Below are 15,208 nucleotides of genomic sequence, written 5' to 3' on the forward strand. Positions count from 1 at the left end.
TCTTCTTTTTACAATAAAGAGAAGTAGAAACTAAATAAAAATATGTTTCATATTATGGGGATTTAAATAAATCAAATGAGGGAGGAAGACAGAAGCAGAAATAGCCAGAGAGCAAAGAAAAAGGGAGTTAGAGGGATTGGAGAAGGAATCCTAGGCTCAGAAAGGAAAGTGATGTGGAATTGTTCATGCTGTGCCCTGGGGACCACATATATCTAGGTTAATGAACTTGGCATTAGGCACTTTCTTGTTTCCCTCCTAGTTCTCCTTTTCTTTCCTCTGAGGCCTCCCTCATCCCACTCCTCCCTTATGACCCTGTCCTGATTCCCATTGCAGCTTCCAGTTAACTGTAAACTAATTCCTCATGAGGGAGCTAACTGATAATGTTAAGTGTTGCCTGATGGCAGGTTACAGTGTATTTGTTAGAGGGAAGAGTGCACTTTGGGGTATGATGGTGCGACACAGGCATAGCCCTGTTACTATTCTCCTCGTTACAGTACTCAACAGAATACATAAATATGGAAAAATCTGCATCAACAGCATTAGAAACTGTGGATGGATATTGCCTTTGTGCCAGAAACTGGAGGAATTTTTGCCAAATCTTCGTGTTGTAAAAACTGGAATGAAGGAAGCCACTGAAAGCTGAGACTTGTTTGTCTGGGATGAGGCTAAAATGGGCTCTGAGAAGAAAGGACTGTTGCTCCCTGGGAGACAGGGGGAAGGGAGTAGGCAGGGGCCTTTTGGGAAGCCCACCTCTTAGGCCCTGTGGCCAACACTGTCGATTGGTAACCTCTTTGCCAATGTCTTTCTTCCTTACTTGCCTGCGTATAGAGACTGAAACAGCTAAACTCTTCCTTTGTCAGCCTCCCATGTAGATAAGGGTGCTTATAAGGCACCATTTTGAACACTAGAGGTTTTCTAGGAAGCTTCTGAGAAAGCTTTCGCTTTCCTGAAAAAAATCGTAAACATAGCAAACATCATCCCTTTTACCTTCTTCCTGCCTTGAAAGTATGTGATTCCTGGAGGTATGGCAGCCCTTTTGTGGCCATGAGGAAAAGACCAAGAGAATATAGTTATCATACTAGGAAAATATAGCTTTTTCTATGTAAGACTATAAATTCTGGAGGAAATGGTCTGTGAAGGGAGTCTGCAGTTCACAGGAAGAGGACTACAAATGTCTCAAGATTTAGAGAATCTGCCTTCCTCTGAAGTAGAAGGGTTTAGAAGATACCAAACTTGTCAATAGAATTCAAAGGATATTGTCTCTGTTCAACTAAAGCAAGCCAATGTGAAAAAAAACCCTACTGTTAATAAAATATTGAGTAAGAATTAAAAATATTGTATTAAATCTAAAATCTCAATAGAAGGATTGACACTACAAAATATTGAATTAGACACTACAAAATATTGAATTAGTGAATTACTTTAAGGAAACAGAAAATAAGGGGAAAAAATGAAAGACAAGATAAGAAAATATGGAAAACAGCTGGGCCCGGTGGCTCATGCCTGTAATCACAGCACTTTGGGAGGCTGAGGCAGGCGAATCACCTGAGGTCAGGAGTTCAAAACCAGCCTGATCAACATGGTGAAACCTTATCTCTACCAAAAATACAAAAATTAGCTGGGCGTCATGGCATCTGCCAGTAGTCCCAGTTACTAGGGAGACTGAGGCAGGAGAATTGCCTGAACCCAGGAGGCGGAGGTTGCTGTGAGCCAAGATCACACCATTTCATTACAGCCTGGGCAACAAGACCGAAACTCTGTCTCAAAAAAAAAAAGAAAGAAAGAAAATATGGAAAACATCTAGGGATACAATTGAGAGTTGATAGGAGCCTCTGAAGGAAAACAAAATTATTTGGGGCAGAAGTGTTATAAAGGAACTATCAGAGGAAAGCCTTTCTGAACAAACAAGGCCTTGGTCAGAAAATTGAATGAACTGGCAATCTCCATGATGGCACCCTGCTTACGGTTCCGCACTCCACCCTCACCTCTCACCACTGCCCTCCTTGTATCCTAAGCCTCAGCTGCATCACTTCCACTTTGCCTGGTGTTGGAGTTCTTAGCAGCTAGGACAGTTGTGATATCTGGGTACTCTCATATACACACAAAAATGCAAGGTGAAGTGCTGCTTGAAATCTGCCTTCCAGGTTTTCAGTAAGCAACAAGCACTTGATTTGTTGAACTGGGAATGGAAATGGAATGATTATGAGGCACAGGAATTGGGTGGATGGATGGCGCTGGCCTTTTTCCCTCCTAGCTTTCTTAAGCTTCCTTTCTCTTACTCTGTCTTTCCTCTTCCATTTTCTCCCTTGTAATTTTTTTTTTCTCCTCTGAAACTAACTGACCGTGATGTGAAACTAAAAAATATTTTTTGTAGTCTGTTGTATTTTAGGTTTAGAAGGTAAGTTCTTTTTCAAAAATAAAAGTAACTGAGGTCTGTTAGGTTTCTGTCTGTTTCCCCTCTGGCTCAGAGGTCTTTGATAGAAAAATGATTCTTCCTGTGATACTTGCACTGTGTATTCGTAGAAGAGAAGAACAGCTGAGTAAATTTGGTAAAGTGCTTGAGGGGAGCTATCTGGGTAGGAATTAGGGGTTGCAGCAAGATGGGATTCCTTCTTGCCAGTGAGCTTTTAGTCAGGACTGTAATGGGAAGGGTTTGTGAAAGCAAAAGCACAGATACTTCCCAGGGCAGCTAGGCAGCGCCAGAGAGCAGATGAAATGGATGACATTACTAAGGAGGCAAGGGGGGCCCAAGAAGCCTTCTTTGACACAGGCACTCAGGAAATGCCTGAGTGTTTATGCCAAGCACTGAGGTCATCACCAGGAGTCAGCTAGCCGCTGCTTTTCTGACCCGAATATGACCCATCCTGCAGCACTCCACTCCCTTGGAGAGGCAGGCAGGTCCTGAGGTAGGACATTATTTTCTCTCTCCTCTAACCCCCAAAGCATTTCATCTGCTCCTCCCTGAAGATGCTTAGGCCTTTCTAATCTGCCTTATAATTATCCATATATGTCCCAGCACCCCTACTAGACCAATGAGCATTTTAAAGAAAGCTTCCTTCATTTGTTCATGCATCCAGCCAGCCAGCCATTTATTAACTGCTGGGAACCTGCACTTAAACAGAGGGCTTGCCTCTAGTGCTAGTGGGGAGCAGACATGAAAGGAATTATAATACATGTGTTGAGAGCTTTGAGAAAGGCCTTCCCCAGCCCATCTGGGAATTCGGTGACACCTTCTCAGAAAATGAGGCTGGGCATGGTGGCTCATGCCTGTAATCCCAGCACTTTTCAAGGCTAAAGTGGGTGAATCACTTGAGCCCAAGAGTTCAAGACCAACCTGGGCAACATGGCGAAACCTGGCCTCTACAAAAAATGCAAAAACTGGCCAGATGTGGTGGCTCACACCTGTAATCCCAGCACTTTGGGAGACCAAAGCAGGTAGATCACTTGAGGCCAGGAGTTCGAGACCAGCCTGGTCGACATGGTGAAACCCCATCTCCACGAAAAATACAAAAATTAGGTGGGTGTGCTGGTAGGTGCCTGTAATCCCAGCTATTTTGGAGGCAGGAGAATCACTTGAAACCAGGAGGCAGAGGTTGCAGTGAGCTTAGATCATGCCACTGAACTCCAGCTTGGGAGACAGAATGAGACTCTGTCTCAAAAAAAAAAAGCAAAAATTAGCCAGGCATGGGGGCCCATGCCTCTGGTCCCAGCTACCCAGGAGGCTGAAGTGGGAGGATCACCTGAGCCCAGGATGTTGAAGCTGTGGTGATCTGTGATTGTGCCACTGCACTCCAGCCTGGGCAACAAAGTGAGACCCTGTCTCAAAAAAAAAAAAAAAAAAAAAAAAAAAAAAAGAAGAAGAAAAGAAAGGAGGGAGGAAGATGAGGTGTTTGAGCTCAGTCTTGAAGAAACCATAAGAGTTAATTGAAGAGATGGAGGAAAGTAGGTGACATTTTTGATGGAATAATATCATGACCAGAGACAAGGAGGTGAGAGAAAGAGAGAAAGAAAGAGAAAGAGAGAGAGAAAGTTATGTTTGGAGCACCACAGTCTTTGTTATTTTTGAAGCCCAAATGGAAACCAGAGGAAGAATGACAAGAGCGGGGAGAGGCACACCTGGGGCGCTTCGGAGGCCCTGCTGGACCCCATTAAAGAGTTGACATTCAGTCCCACCGTATTAGTTTCTTATTGCTGCTCTAACAAATTACCACAAGCTCAGTGGCTTAAAATAATACAAATTTATTATCTTAAAATTTTGGGGGTCAGAAATCTGAAATAGGTCTTATTTGGCTAAACTTGAGGTGTCAGGAGGTCTGTGTTCCTCCCAGAGATGTGAAGGGAGAATCTGTTCCCTTGTCTTTTTCAGCTTCCAGAGGCCATCTGCATTCTTATGTTCGTTGTCCCCTTCTCCACCTTCTGAGCCAGCAGGGTTCAAATCTGCCAGAAGAGATTCAAATCTCTCTCACCACTGTTTCCATTGTCGCATCTCCTCTGACTCTGGCTCTCCTCCTTCCCTCCTATAAGGATTCTTATGATTACATTGGGCCCACCTGGATAATCCAGAATAATCACCCCTCTCAAAATCCTTAATCACATTTGCGAAGTGCCTTTTGCCACATAAGGTCACATACTCACAGGCTCCAGGGATTAGGATGAGAAGGAACATCTTTGAGAAGCTCCTGTTCAGCCTGCCACACCCACTATAGCCCAGAGGCTCAGAAAACCAGAACCTGTGTGTCCTTCTGCAGGAAAGTAGAGGAGAGGCCCTGAACTGTGAAATTTGTAGCTGGATTCCAGAAACCCTGAAGGGTTGAGCCTTAAGGATCAGTATCTTCACAAATAAGGGATGAAGGGCTAGAGTAACCAAGGGGTATCTTGGATCCACTTGGCCAGTTTGGGGAGAGAAAGACCAAAAGCCCTGGGAGAGTCTTTAGGCCAGTGCTGAGCTGCTCCTCTGCCAGCCTTGCAGAGAGGCCTCAGGCGGGGAGTGCTGGGGGAGACAAAGGAAAAACTGCACCACTACACTGCCAGGGTCAGTGCGAGGAGAATAACCCTAGGAGGGCTGATTCATCCACCCAAGGCCACAGATGACCTATGGTGTTGGCTCCGGTAGCTCCCAAGTAGGGAGGTGAGCTGAGAGCATCCTTTTGTGAGGAGGAGGTCTTCAAGAAGGGCATCTGAGAGTGGGGTACCAGGCCTGACCCAGCACAGGTCACACAGACTCCTGATACCATGAGAGACTCATGATGAGTCAGCAGAGGACCCAAGAGGACTTGGGTGATAATATCAATTTCAGTGGTATTAAAGTTGATGGCAGGATTCAGAATCCTATCTGAGATTTACAAAATTTGGTTTATACTACATGATCAGAGCTTAATAAATGTTTGATGGATGAGTAAAGAGATCCCAGGTTCCCCTTGAGGCTACTCATGGATACCACAGCATCATTTCTAGAACCAAGGTCCCAGGTCCCCAGTGTCCATCACTAGGCCACTTAGTTATGAGAATTCCTGAGGAGAAAACAGAGGCCTTTCGCACCATGGCTTCCTGTGTCACTTATATTACTGGCATTCGGCGGGTCAGGAGTGCCCACAGACACAGGCGGAGGCTCCTGTTTCTATGTTCAGCTTCATCCCTGTTAAACTAAAGCAGCCCAGCCTTCTGCAGAATGTTCCTCAAGACCAGTTTCTCCTGAAGAGCCTTCCCTGCACTGCCACGGTTAAGTCTCTCTCTTCATCAGCCGAGTGAGGACGTGCAGCCTGGCGTGGTGTCCTGCGTACAGCTGTGGTTCTGCTGCTAAGTGACTGTGTGAGCTTAGACAGCCACACTCCTCAGCCTTTCCTAGTTGGTCAAAGAAATTAGGTGATGAGCTAGAGCAGGTGTCCCCAAACTACGGCCCGCGGGCTGCCTGCGGCCCCCTGAGGCCATTTATCCAGCCCCCCACCGCACTTCAGGAAGGGGCACCTCTTTCATTGGTGGTCAGTGAGAGGAGCACAGTATGTGGCGGCCCTCCAACGGTCTGAGGGACAGTGAACTGGCCCCCTGTGTAAAAAGTTTGGGACACCTGTGCTAGAGCATCCCACTGTGGTGAGGGGGCCTCCCTCAAAGGCTCTCTGAGCCTTGATTATTGACTTGAGTTAGAAGTCCACCCAAAGGAACTGAATTTTCAATAGCAGCAAGCACACCATTAATCAACAAATGTAAAAGAATTAAATAGCTGCATACAACTAGAAATTTTCATTTGAAACATATCGTGTTCAGATTGCTTAACCCTAAGCTAGCTCCTAACTGTAGCTTTAGAATGTGGTGGTAGAAGATACTTCAGCTCTATTCTTATTTGATCAGTTTGGCAATAAGTAGGCAGATGGGCTAAGGCTGTTCTGTTTTATCTACCTGCCTTATTCTTCCTTTGGAGGTTTTTGTTTGTGTTTGTTTTTAGGGTTGTTTTTTGTTTTTGTTTTGTTTGTGTGTTTTTTGGAGATTGGATCTCACTCTGCCACCCAGGCTAGAGTACAGTAGCATAACAATAGTTCACTGTAGCCTCAAACTCTTGAGCTCAAGTGATCCTCCCACTTCAGCCTCCTGAGTAGCTGGGATTATAGGAGTGAGCCATTGCTCCTGGCCCTTTGGCATTTTAAAAATTTTATAATCCTAGCATTCTCTATACCTTTTGTCATTATCATCTATGAGCCCTCCAGAGCAAAGTACATTTTAAGGAGAGAATAGCTCATGCATGTGTGTGTCTATGATAGTGTCATTCCTTGGTGTTTATAAGAAACAGTGAGATAATGTGTTTCTGGGTGTGTGATTAAATAAATAACATGTGGTCTTTTATCTAACAGCTGAAGCAATGGAAGGCATTCGAAGAGGAAAACCAAACAATCAGACACATGGCGAAATATTTCAGCACTCCCAGCAAAAGCTTCCATACCCAGTATGGTGAGGAAGAGAACTGCCACCTGAGGGAAGAGAAAAGCTCCATGGAGAGGCTTCTCACTGAAGTAAGCTGCGCCCGTGCCTGGAAGATTCCCTTTCAAGGGTCCAATCATGCATCGGTGGCTCCGGAGGCTCTTAATGCTGATGTTCTCTTTTCCTGTCATCCTCCCACATTCCTTAAAAGCAAGCAAAGCCTCACCATTTCCCCAGTGACATGCATCTACTTCATTCATTCAATGGACAGATATGAATGAGTCACTCCTATGTGCCAGGCATTGTGCCAGTGAACAGTGAACAAAAGCATAGTTCCTACCCTCACGGAGCTCACAGCCTAGTGGAGGAAATAGATATTCATTCATTAAGCAAACATATCATTATAAATTGTCATAAGAATTATGAAAGAAAATCAGAATGGTAAGACAGACTAATGTGTAAAAAGGGCAAGAAAACCTAATTTAGGGCAGTCAGAAAAGACTCATTTTGCTGAGAGCTGAAGGTTAAGTACAAATTAACCAGACAAAGAGTATAGGGAAAGGTATTCCAAGCAGAGGGAACAATATCATAAAGGCCCTGAGATGTAGTGGACATTAGCTTCTGTGTGATACATTTTCTCTTTTTTTTTCTTTCTTTTCTTTTCTTTTTTTTTTTTTTTGAGATGAGATCTCTCTCTGTTTCCCAGGCTGGAGTTCACTGGTGCTGTCTCAGCTCACTGAAACCTCCACCTTCCAGGTTCAATCAATTTTCATGCCTCAACCTCCCAAGTATCTGGAACTATCGGCACACACCACCACGCTTGGCTAATTTTTGTATTTTTAGTAGAGATGGGGTTTCACCATGTTGCCCAGGCTCGTCTCAAACTTCTGACCTCAAGTGATCCACCTGCCCTGGCCTCCCAGAGTGTTGGAATTACAGACATGAGCCACCATGCCTGGCCTCATTTTCTCTTTTTACATAGAGTAGTGTCTTCATCTTCAAGATCTCATGGGGTCGTTACTGTCTTTTCCAGGTACTGGCTACAGATCTTAATCAGCCCATCATCCCAGAAACTCCAGGCATGTCTACAGATGGAGTAGGGGACTTAATAAGAGCTTCTGAATGGAATTGTAGTGCTAAGGGAGAACCAGGCAGCCCCCTAGGCTTTTGCCTTCTGTATTTTAGCCAGAGTTGGCCCCTCTCCCAGACTTGGGCAGTGTGGTGCAGGCTTGAAGAAAGCACGTGGAAAAGCTTGAGGGCTTCATTGACTCAGGAAGAAGGCACAGGGCCCAAGGGAATTAGTCAGTATTTTGACACTAACTGAATTACATTGCATATTTTTTTTCTGTTTAGAATCTATTTCAGTAGGTGTTATTTAGGAAACTGGGCTTTTTTGTAATAGGACTGCTGCCTAGGTATTAATAGTCCCTGATGAGAGGATAGTATGATGAGGACCTAAAAAACACAACAGATGAAGGAATTCAGCATGCCCAGGCACCCACTGTTCATGCCCCTCTATGGTTCTGAACCTTTTTTGTCCATCGGAGTAACACCTCTCCATTTCTTTACTATTTAGTATTTCAAAACCAGATTTCTTTCCACCTGGCAAGGAAGTAATATTGCCTTTAACACTCTGTGAAGTCTTCAAATAAGCATTTTTTTTTTCCTGGCTGCACAGAAGGCCAGAAGCTTGGCTAGAACAGCCAGGATGGTTTTCATTCACAGTCAGCTGATGCTGGAACAGCCAAGTGGACTGACTCTTTAGCCTTATGGTAATTTGCAATGTGCTGTTTGTACTTCTGCCATGCTACCCATTTCCCATGCAGGGACTCAATCTGCTATATCCAAAAAGATGCCTTGAGTCTGCAGAGGAAGCCCCTCAATGGGCACACACACACAAGTGTTAAGAAGCTGGCCTCCCCAGTACATGCTACACTTGGAATGTCTTTCCCAGAACAGACTTGAGAATTAGGAGCCAGTCCTAGGGCCCCATGGCAGGTGTCAAGAGGTTCCAGCATCTGCATCCTCAGCTCCAGCACTGCCCATTAGATAAACAGGATTATCTCTCCTGCCTTGACATATGCACAGACCTTGATTCTGGCTCATGGTGTGCAGTAACCTGTGCGGGCCCCACTCCCCCACTAAGGCCTTCGTCTTACTTTCCCACAGTCTGGGCAGCCCATCTTCTCACTCTTTCCCCTCTTGCCCCTATAGCCAGGGGTCCCCTAGAAGCTGTTTGGGGCAGCATCTATCACTGACCGACTTCACTGTCTAAGAGAAGGCCAGCAGATAGAACCTCCCACAAGGCTGAAGTGCCTTCCTTGTACACTCTGCAGCCAAGTAAACTCACCTATTACTTTTCTTCCCTGAACCATAGAAACAAGAGGCTGACTCCATGTCTCCTTACGGCTTACACCCTGTGAAACATGCAGGTGGCCAGGTGGATGTTTTGCTTCCCTCGATGTGTCAAAAATAATGATTAATAAGCTCATTGAAGTGCAGCTGCCATGGTAGGTCAAATTTCAGTCTCATAATGGCAGTGCCTCACACCACACCTCTAATTAGTATGCAGCCATGGTAAAAACAGAGTCTCACTTCTTTTTCTGGAAGAAGGAAATTTTCTGTTTAGGTTGACATTTCTAAATCTGTCACCAGCCAGCTTCAGATGTTTGGCTTGCTGGGAGAAGAATATTCTTCCCAACTCCATGTTTATAGTATCTTTCTATACTCAAAGGAGTGTATGGGTAAGGCATAAAAAGGCAGCACTCAGATTTCACCCACAGCATAGTTGCCATCAACAGATGGTCCCTTCCTAGCTCTATGGGGCTGTAAAGGCCTTCAGAAGCCGACATGGGCATGTGCATGATGGGCTTTGGGAATACAGGCTAGAGGAGGAGGAAGAGAGTTGAGGTCCCCTCAGAGAGCCTCAGAGAGATACCTGGCACAGCCCAGTATCACAAACACCTGAGTGTTTTCCTGTTACTCATCCATTCTGCCCCTGGCAAGTCCTTGAGTCATCTGCACGCACCCAGCAACACCCAGACCTTGCCACTCTGCAGGTAGAAGGAAGGGAGAGAGGACAGGCACGCATGTGCTCACCGAAAAGTCCCTTCCACCTTACTCAGCAGTCACTCACTGGCCCTGGTCTTTCTTCTGATAGAGAAGTAGACTCAACCAGGGTGAAACTGGCAATACCAACTATCAGAAAAATTCCCACTTCTACAAGGGAAGCAGTGGATCTGTTTGGAGGGTTGCTGATCAGAATATTGGACTATTTTACTTAAGCTACTGCTCTCTTAAAGGAGCATTTCTAGGCAACTCTCCCATGTAAACCTGAGATGAAACCACATCTCACGCCATATGAGACTACTGGTTATAGAGGTTCACTCCACAACTAGTAGTCCTCGTTAGCAGTTATGGACTGGTATAACTAGGCAATTTGTATTAGTTATCCTAACACAGGGAACATCCTTTTGTTTCTAGAGCATAATAAGTGGAGGTCCAAATGCTCATCCCCAGCTTCTAAAGATGATAGTAACAAAGATGCAGCATTTTGGTGTTCAGACAAGCACTTTCTAGAACACTTGCTTACATTATTGCCTTCCCAGAGCTCTCAACCCCATGTAATCTGCCCCAAGTCCAGCCATTCCCTTTGAAGATCTCATCCCTGCTCTGTCTTTGAGGATCAGAGGTTTCCAGAGGTGGACCCACAGTCTGAGCTTAGAGAATTAGCTGCTGCACCACAGAAAGATGTCTGGGCTGCAGTCACTCCCTGTAACCTACCGCCAACGCTCCTACTCCTACTTCATGCCCCGCCATCTCGCAGTTAGGGCAGGCACGCCTCTGCAGCTCTCACCTGCCAGCCCTCTCCTGCACAGCTTGTTTATCAGCTAACATCCACGCAGTGAGTAGGCAGCTCAGTAGCAGAACTGCCCCAGGCTCCTTCATCTCCTGGGCTCCATTCTAGGGCTGCTGAATCAAGCTAGCCAAGGCTTAGGCCCAACAATCCTTTCATTTTTTTAATGCTTCTTCAATAGTTCTGATGCTTGCACTCCTTTAGGTCAGTGGTCCCCAGCATTTTTGGCAACAGGTACCAGTTCAGTGGAAGACATTTTTTCCACAGACAGTGGCAGGGGAATGGTTTTGGGATGAAACTGTTCCACCTCAGATTATCAGGCGTTCACTTCTCATAAGGAGTGTACAGCCTAAACCCCTCACATGTATACTTCACAATAGGGTTTGCACTCCTATAAGAATCTAATGCCACAGCTGATCTGATGGAAGCTCAGGTGGTAAAGCTTTTTCACCCCCGGCTCACCTCCTGCTGTACAGCCTGGTTCCTAACAGTCCATGGACCAGTACCAGTGCATGGCCCAGAGGCTGAGGACCCCTGCTTTAGGTGAAATTGACATCTGGTAGTACCACATGGCAGCTTTGACCACTCACTACCAGAGGTCAAGCCTAGGGAGGTGATAACACCAATCTGAGATTCTCTTTGGCCCCTCTCAGCTCCAATCTTATTTGATTGTCTCAGGAATCTCCACACTTATCCTTGTTCTTCTCATTTTCTAGGCTGTTTAGTAAAGCAAAATACTTGTTTCTCTATTTGTTCATCCCCTGGAGATATGCTTCACATTAATCTAAATTTTTGCAGAAGTGTGATAAACCACAAGTGGGACCATTCTAAACATTATTCAGCTTGTGCCTGCAGAGTGACCTGACCCTCTTGGTTCTGGGAAAGGTGAGAGGGCACTGCAGTGGCCAGCAAGCATTCAGGCTGTGCCTCCTTGCTTTTCATAAGCAATGCCTCACAGTGTGGGGATATAAGGAGGAGACTGAGATAATGACAATAAATCACAGTTGGCCTTTATTGAGCACCATATACGTCAGTTATTGTGCTAAGCACTTTACATGTACCAACCCATTTCACTGGAGGAAGGTACCTTCTCAGAACCTGAGGGAAGAACTGAGATTTAAGCCAAGGTTCTTCCAAAGCCACACCTTCTCCACCGTGGTGGGCACTATGGAACCCTCAGTTACATCTGTTGTTGATGGTTTTGCTTTAATTTTACAGAAAAATGCCGTGATTGAAAGCCTGCAGGAACAAGTAAACAACGCCAAAGAGAAGCTTGTGAGGCTGATGTCAGGTGAGTGCACCTATGACCTCCCAGAGGGGGCTGCCCCACCTGCCTCTTCCCCAAGCAAGGATGTCCAGGCCATAGCCTCGGTCCACAGCCTGGCAGATACTCAGGGGCCTTCAGGACGCCTCTCTGACTTTCAGAATGATCCCGGCATGGCTGCCCAGGACTCCCAGTGCACCTCAGGGCCCTCCTCACATGCGCAAAGACTTGAGGGGCCTGGGAAGGACATCAGCCCCTCCCCAGGGAAAGAGGAGAAGATACCTGACTTGAAAGACTTTTCTGATCGTTTAGACTCAGGTTGTAGCCAGAAGCCATGGACTGAGCAAAGGCTGGGTCCAAAAAGAGGAGACCAAAACCCCATGGCCGCCAGCCACAGTTTTCTACCAGGCAGAGGAGGCTCAGATCCCCAGACACAGAGGCATCTGGAGAACTCAGAGGAGCCCCTAGAGCGGCAGTCAAGGGTCAATTCAGTGATCAGGGAGAAACTTCAGGAGGTCTTACAAGATCTGGGCCTGGGCCCTGAGGCTTCCCTCCCCACTGCCCTCTCTTGTCGCCAGCAACCCTGGAGGAACAGTGCTGCCTTCAGCCCCCAAAAGATGCCCCTCTCCAAGGAGCTGGGCTTCAGCCCTTACATGGTGAGGAGAAGGCGGGCAGCTCAGCGGGCCCGCTCACACTTTCCTGGCTCTGCACCCTCATCTGTGGGGCACTGGGCAAACAGAACTGTTTCTGGGGTACACAGCAGGCTATATGTGGAGAATGGGGACAGCCCCAGCCTGGCCCCACAAACTGCTGATTCCAGAGTACGAAGACCTTCTTCCAGAAAGCCTTCACTGCTTTCAGATTCTCCAGGTACCCTGGAGGGCAGCAAACAAAGCCAGACAGAGCCAGAAAGGGCTAGAGAGAGTGAAGCAGCCTTTCTTCCCCAGCCTTCTGGTTCTGACCAGGCACCAAGTCCTGCTGCCCCATGCCTCTCCAAAGCCTCACCTGACTTGCCTGAGCAGTGGCAGCTGTGGCCCCCAGTCTCCTCAGTCTGTCCCTCCCTGTCTTCTCGACACAGCTACTTTGACACTGAGTCCAGCAGCTCAGATGAGTTCTTCTGCCGCTGCCACCGGCCCTACTGTGAAATCTGCTTCCAGAGCTCTTCTGACTCTAGTGACAGTTGCACATCAGACACTGACTCTGAGCCTACTGGGGGTCTGGCTTCCTGGGAAAAGCTGTGGGCCTGCTCCAGCCCTATTGTGAACTTCAAAGATGACTTGAAACCCACACTGGTATGAAAAGCAACAGAGCTGGTCTAGACACAGAGGTCAGGCCAGGAGAAGCTGTACCAAGGCCCACAGGAAGACAGCCAATTTCTGGTCTTCGGGGAACAGATTAGTGCCCTGCATTTGACCAGCCCAAACCATGTTTCAGCTAGGCTCACTGTGTTACTTTGAGCACTTCTTGATCTATAAAAAGAGGGGCATTACCTGTCCTGTTACTACCTCGCAGCCTTACTATAAAAGACTCCAGTTGAGTGACTATAAAAGTTACTGACTCCTTGGATAAAAGTTGCTGCATGAACACAGGATTTTCTGTCCAGGTCAGCCTGCATTCTATAAAACTCTTAATATATTCAGATAGATGGCTGAATGAACAGACAGATGAAAAAATGGGAAATTTCTGCAGAACCTGAGGTGTAGACTGTGACCCATCAAACTGGCCTTTCGGTGGACAGACCTACCAAGAAGATAAATCTCCTGCATCCTTGGGCCTCCTACTCCTGGAAGGCAGTGATTTTGTTTCTACTGAATGTTGTGAACAGCACCTCCCTAGATTCCAGCTTCTGGCCAGACTCAGCTCAGAGCCACCCTCATACCACTATTTCTTGTGTCTTTTCACCATTATGGCACCTTACCCTCCTCTCTGAGATAGATCTCCATGTACCCACAGGCTACCCAGATCTCTCTCCTGGACTTGGATGTACCTGATTTCCTGACTGTCCCCACTGTCCCCTGGTCCTGTGGCTCATCCTCTTGATTCACCCAGTGTTGCAGTTTTGTACTGCCGGGGGACACACACCAGCAATTTCTGTCAGGGTGTGGGAGAATCTGTTGGTCAAGAGGTGCTTTTGGTTCCACTGAGGTTACATGAATACAAACAGACACATAAAGCTGGAAACCAAATGGGGAAATAAAAAGGAAGGCATTGGGCGCAAGAAGACAGGAAAGAAAACAGAATTTGAACATTTAACTTGAGTCTGGCACAGTACGTGGCAATATCCTATTTCTGTGATTCCTTTTGATAACCCTGTGAAGTAGCAACTCTCATTTTTACAAACAGGGATTATAAGGCTTAGAGAAATGAGATGACTTCCCCCAACGTCACACTGCTGGACAGAGACATACGCACAGCTCCTGGGACTCGAGTAGGTGAATTTTCCCAGGACACATGGCTTCACTCATTCCTCTGGGAGTGGCAGGCGAGGCTTGGCAGATGAGACAACAAAGCAAGGCTTGTGTATAAAAAGCTGAGATGTGCTCCCTCAGTCCAGAATGATAGACCTGTGTCCTCGCCTTGGGAAATGGGCCTCCACTTCCCCACTGCCACAGGGCACACTGGACCTCCCAAGGGAGCTGGGGAGCTGGTGAAGAATGAGTGCCAGGAACTCTACCAGAGCCAAAGGGAGAGCACAGTTGGGTCTGCTGTGCTTGTTGCTGAGCTGGCTGGCATGTCCAGCCTGTCCCCTGCCCTGAGGCCTGTGTGTACATCTATCAGTGTGCACATGTTTGCATGAAGGAGTTTAGACATTATTAAAATATGCTCAGAAGGGGGCATTTGGCTCTAAATGTATCATCAACTGATCCTGGAATCTTGGGGCTATTGACACCCCAGGACTCTCCAGGCACTGAACCATGAGACCCTCCTGGTAGCACAGCTTCTTTTGTCATCTACTTTGAAATAGGAATTTTCTAATTTATTCTGTGCATAGGTTTGTATTTTCCTCTTGTGCTGTGTGTGTGCTGTCCAAGTGGTACTGTAATAAAAGATAAATGACTCCCAAGAGGAATTTCTTAGGAAATTATAGTCCTGACTGGCTGAGAGGGGATGAACCACCTAAAGAAGCCCTCAGAGCTGCTGCCAGGCTACCCTGGGTCCCAGGGTACTTTCTACCAAAC

At 46.6% G+C, this 15,208-nt stretch overlaps 1 protein-coding gene across 1 annotated transcript in view; it reads left to right on the plus strand.

Moving 5' to 3' along the window:
- The window catches only part of GPR156 (G protein-coupled receptor 156), a 70,099-nt gene extending 55,214 nt beyond the window's left edge, over positions 1-14,885 (plus strand). The window contains exons 8-9 of the mRNA XM_039477230.2: positions 6,843-7,001; positions 11,984-14,885. Coding sequence (XP_039333164.2) covers positions 6,843-7,001; positions 11,984-13,327 — 1,503 coding nt within the window. The 3' untranslated portion in view covers positions 13,328-14,885. The remainder of the gene's footprint in view (positions 1-6,842; positions 7,002-11,983) is intronic.
- Positions 14,886-15,208: the final 323 nt, after the last annotated feature.

This window comes from Saimiri boliviensis, chromosome 8 (assembly GCF_048565385.1).
Source record: "Saimiri boliviensis isolate mSaiBol1 chromosome 8, mSaiBol1.pri, whole genome shotgun sequence".
Lineage (NCBI taxonomy): Eukaryota > Metazoa > Chordata > Mammalia > Primates > Cebidae > Saimiri > Saimiri boliviensis.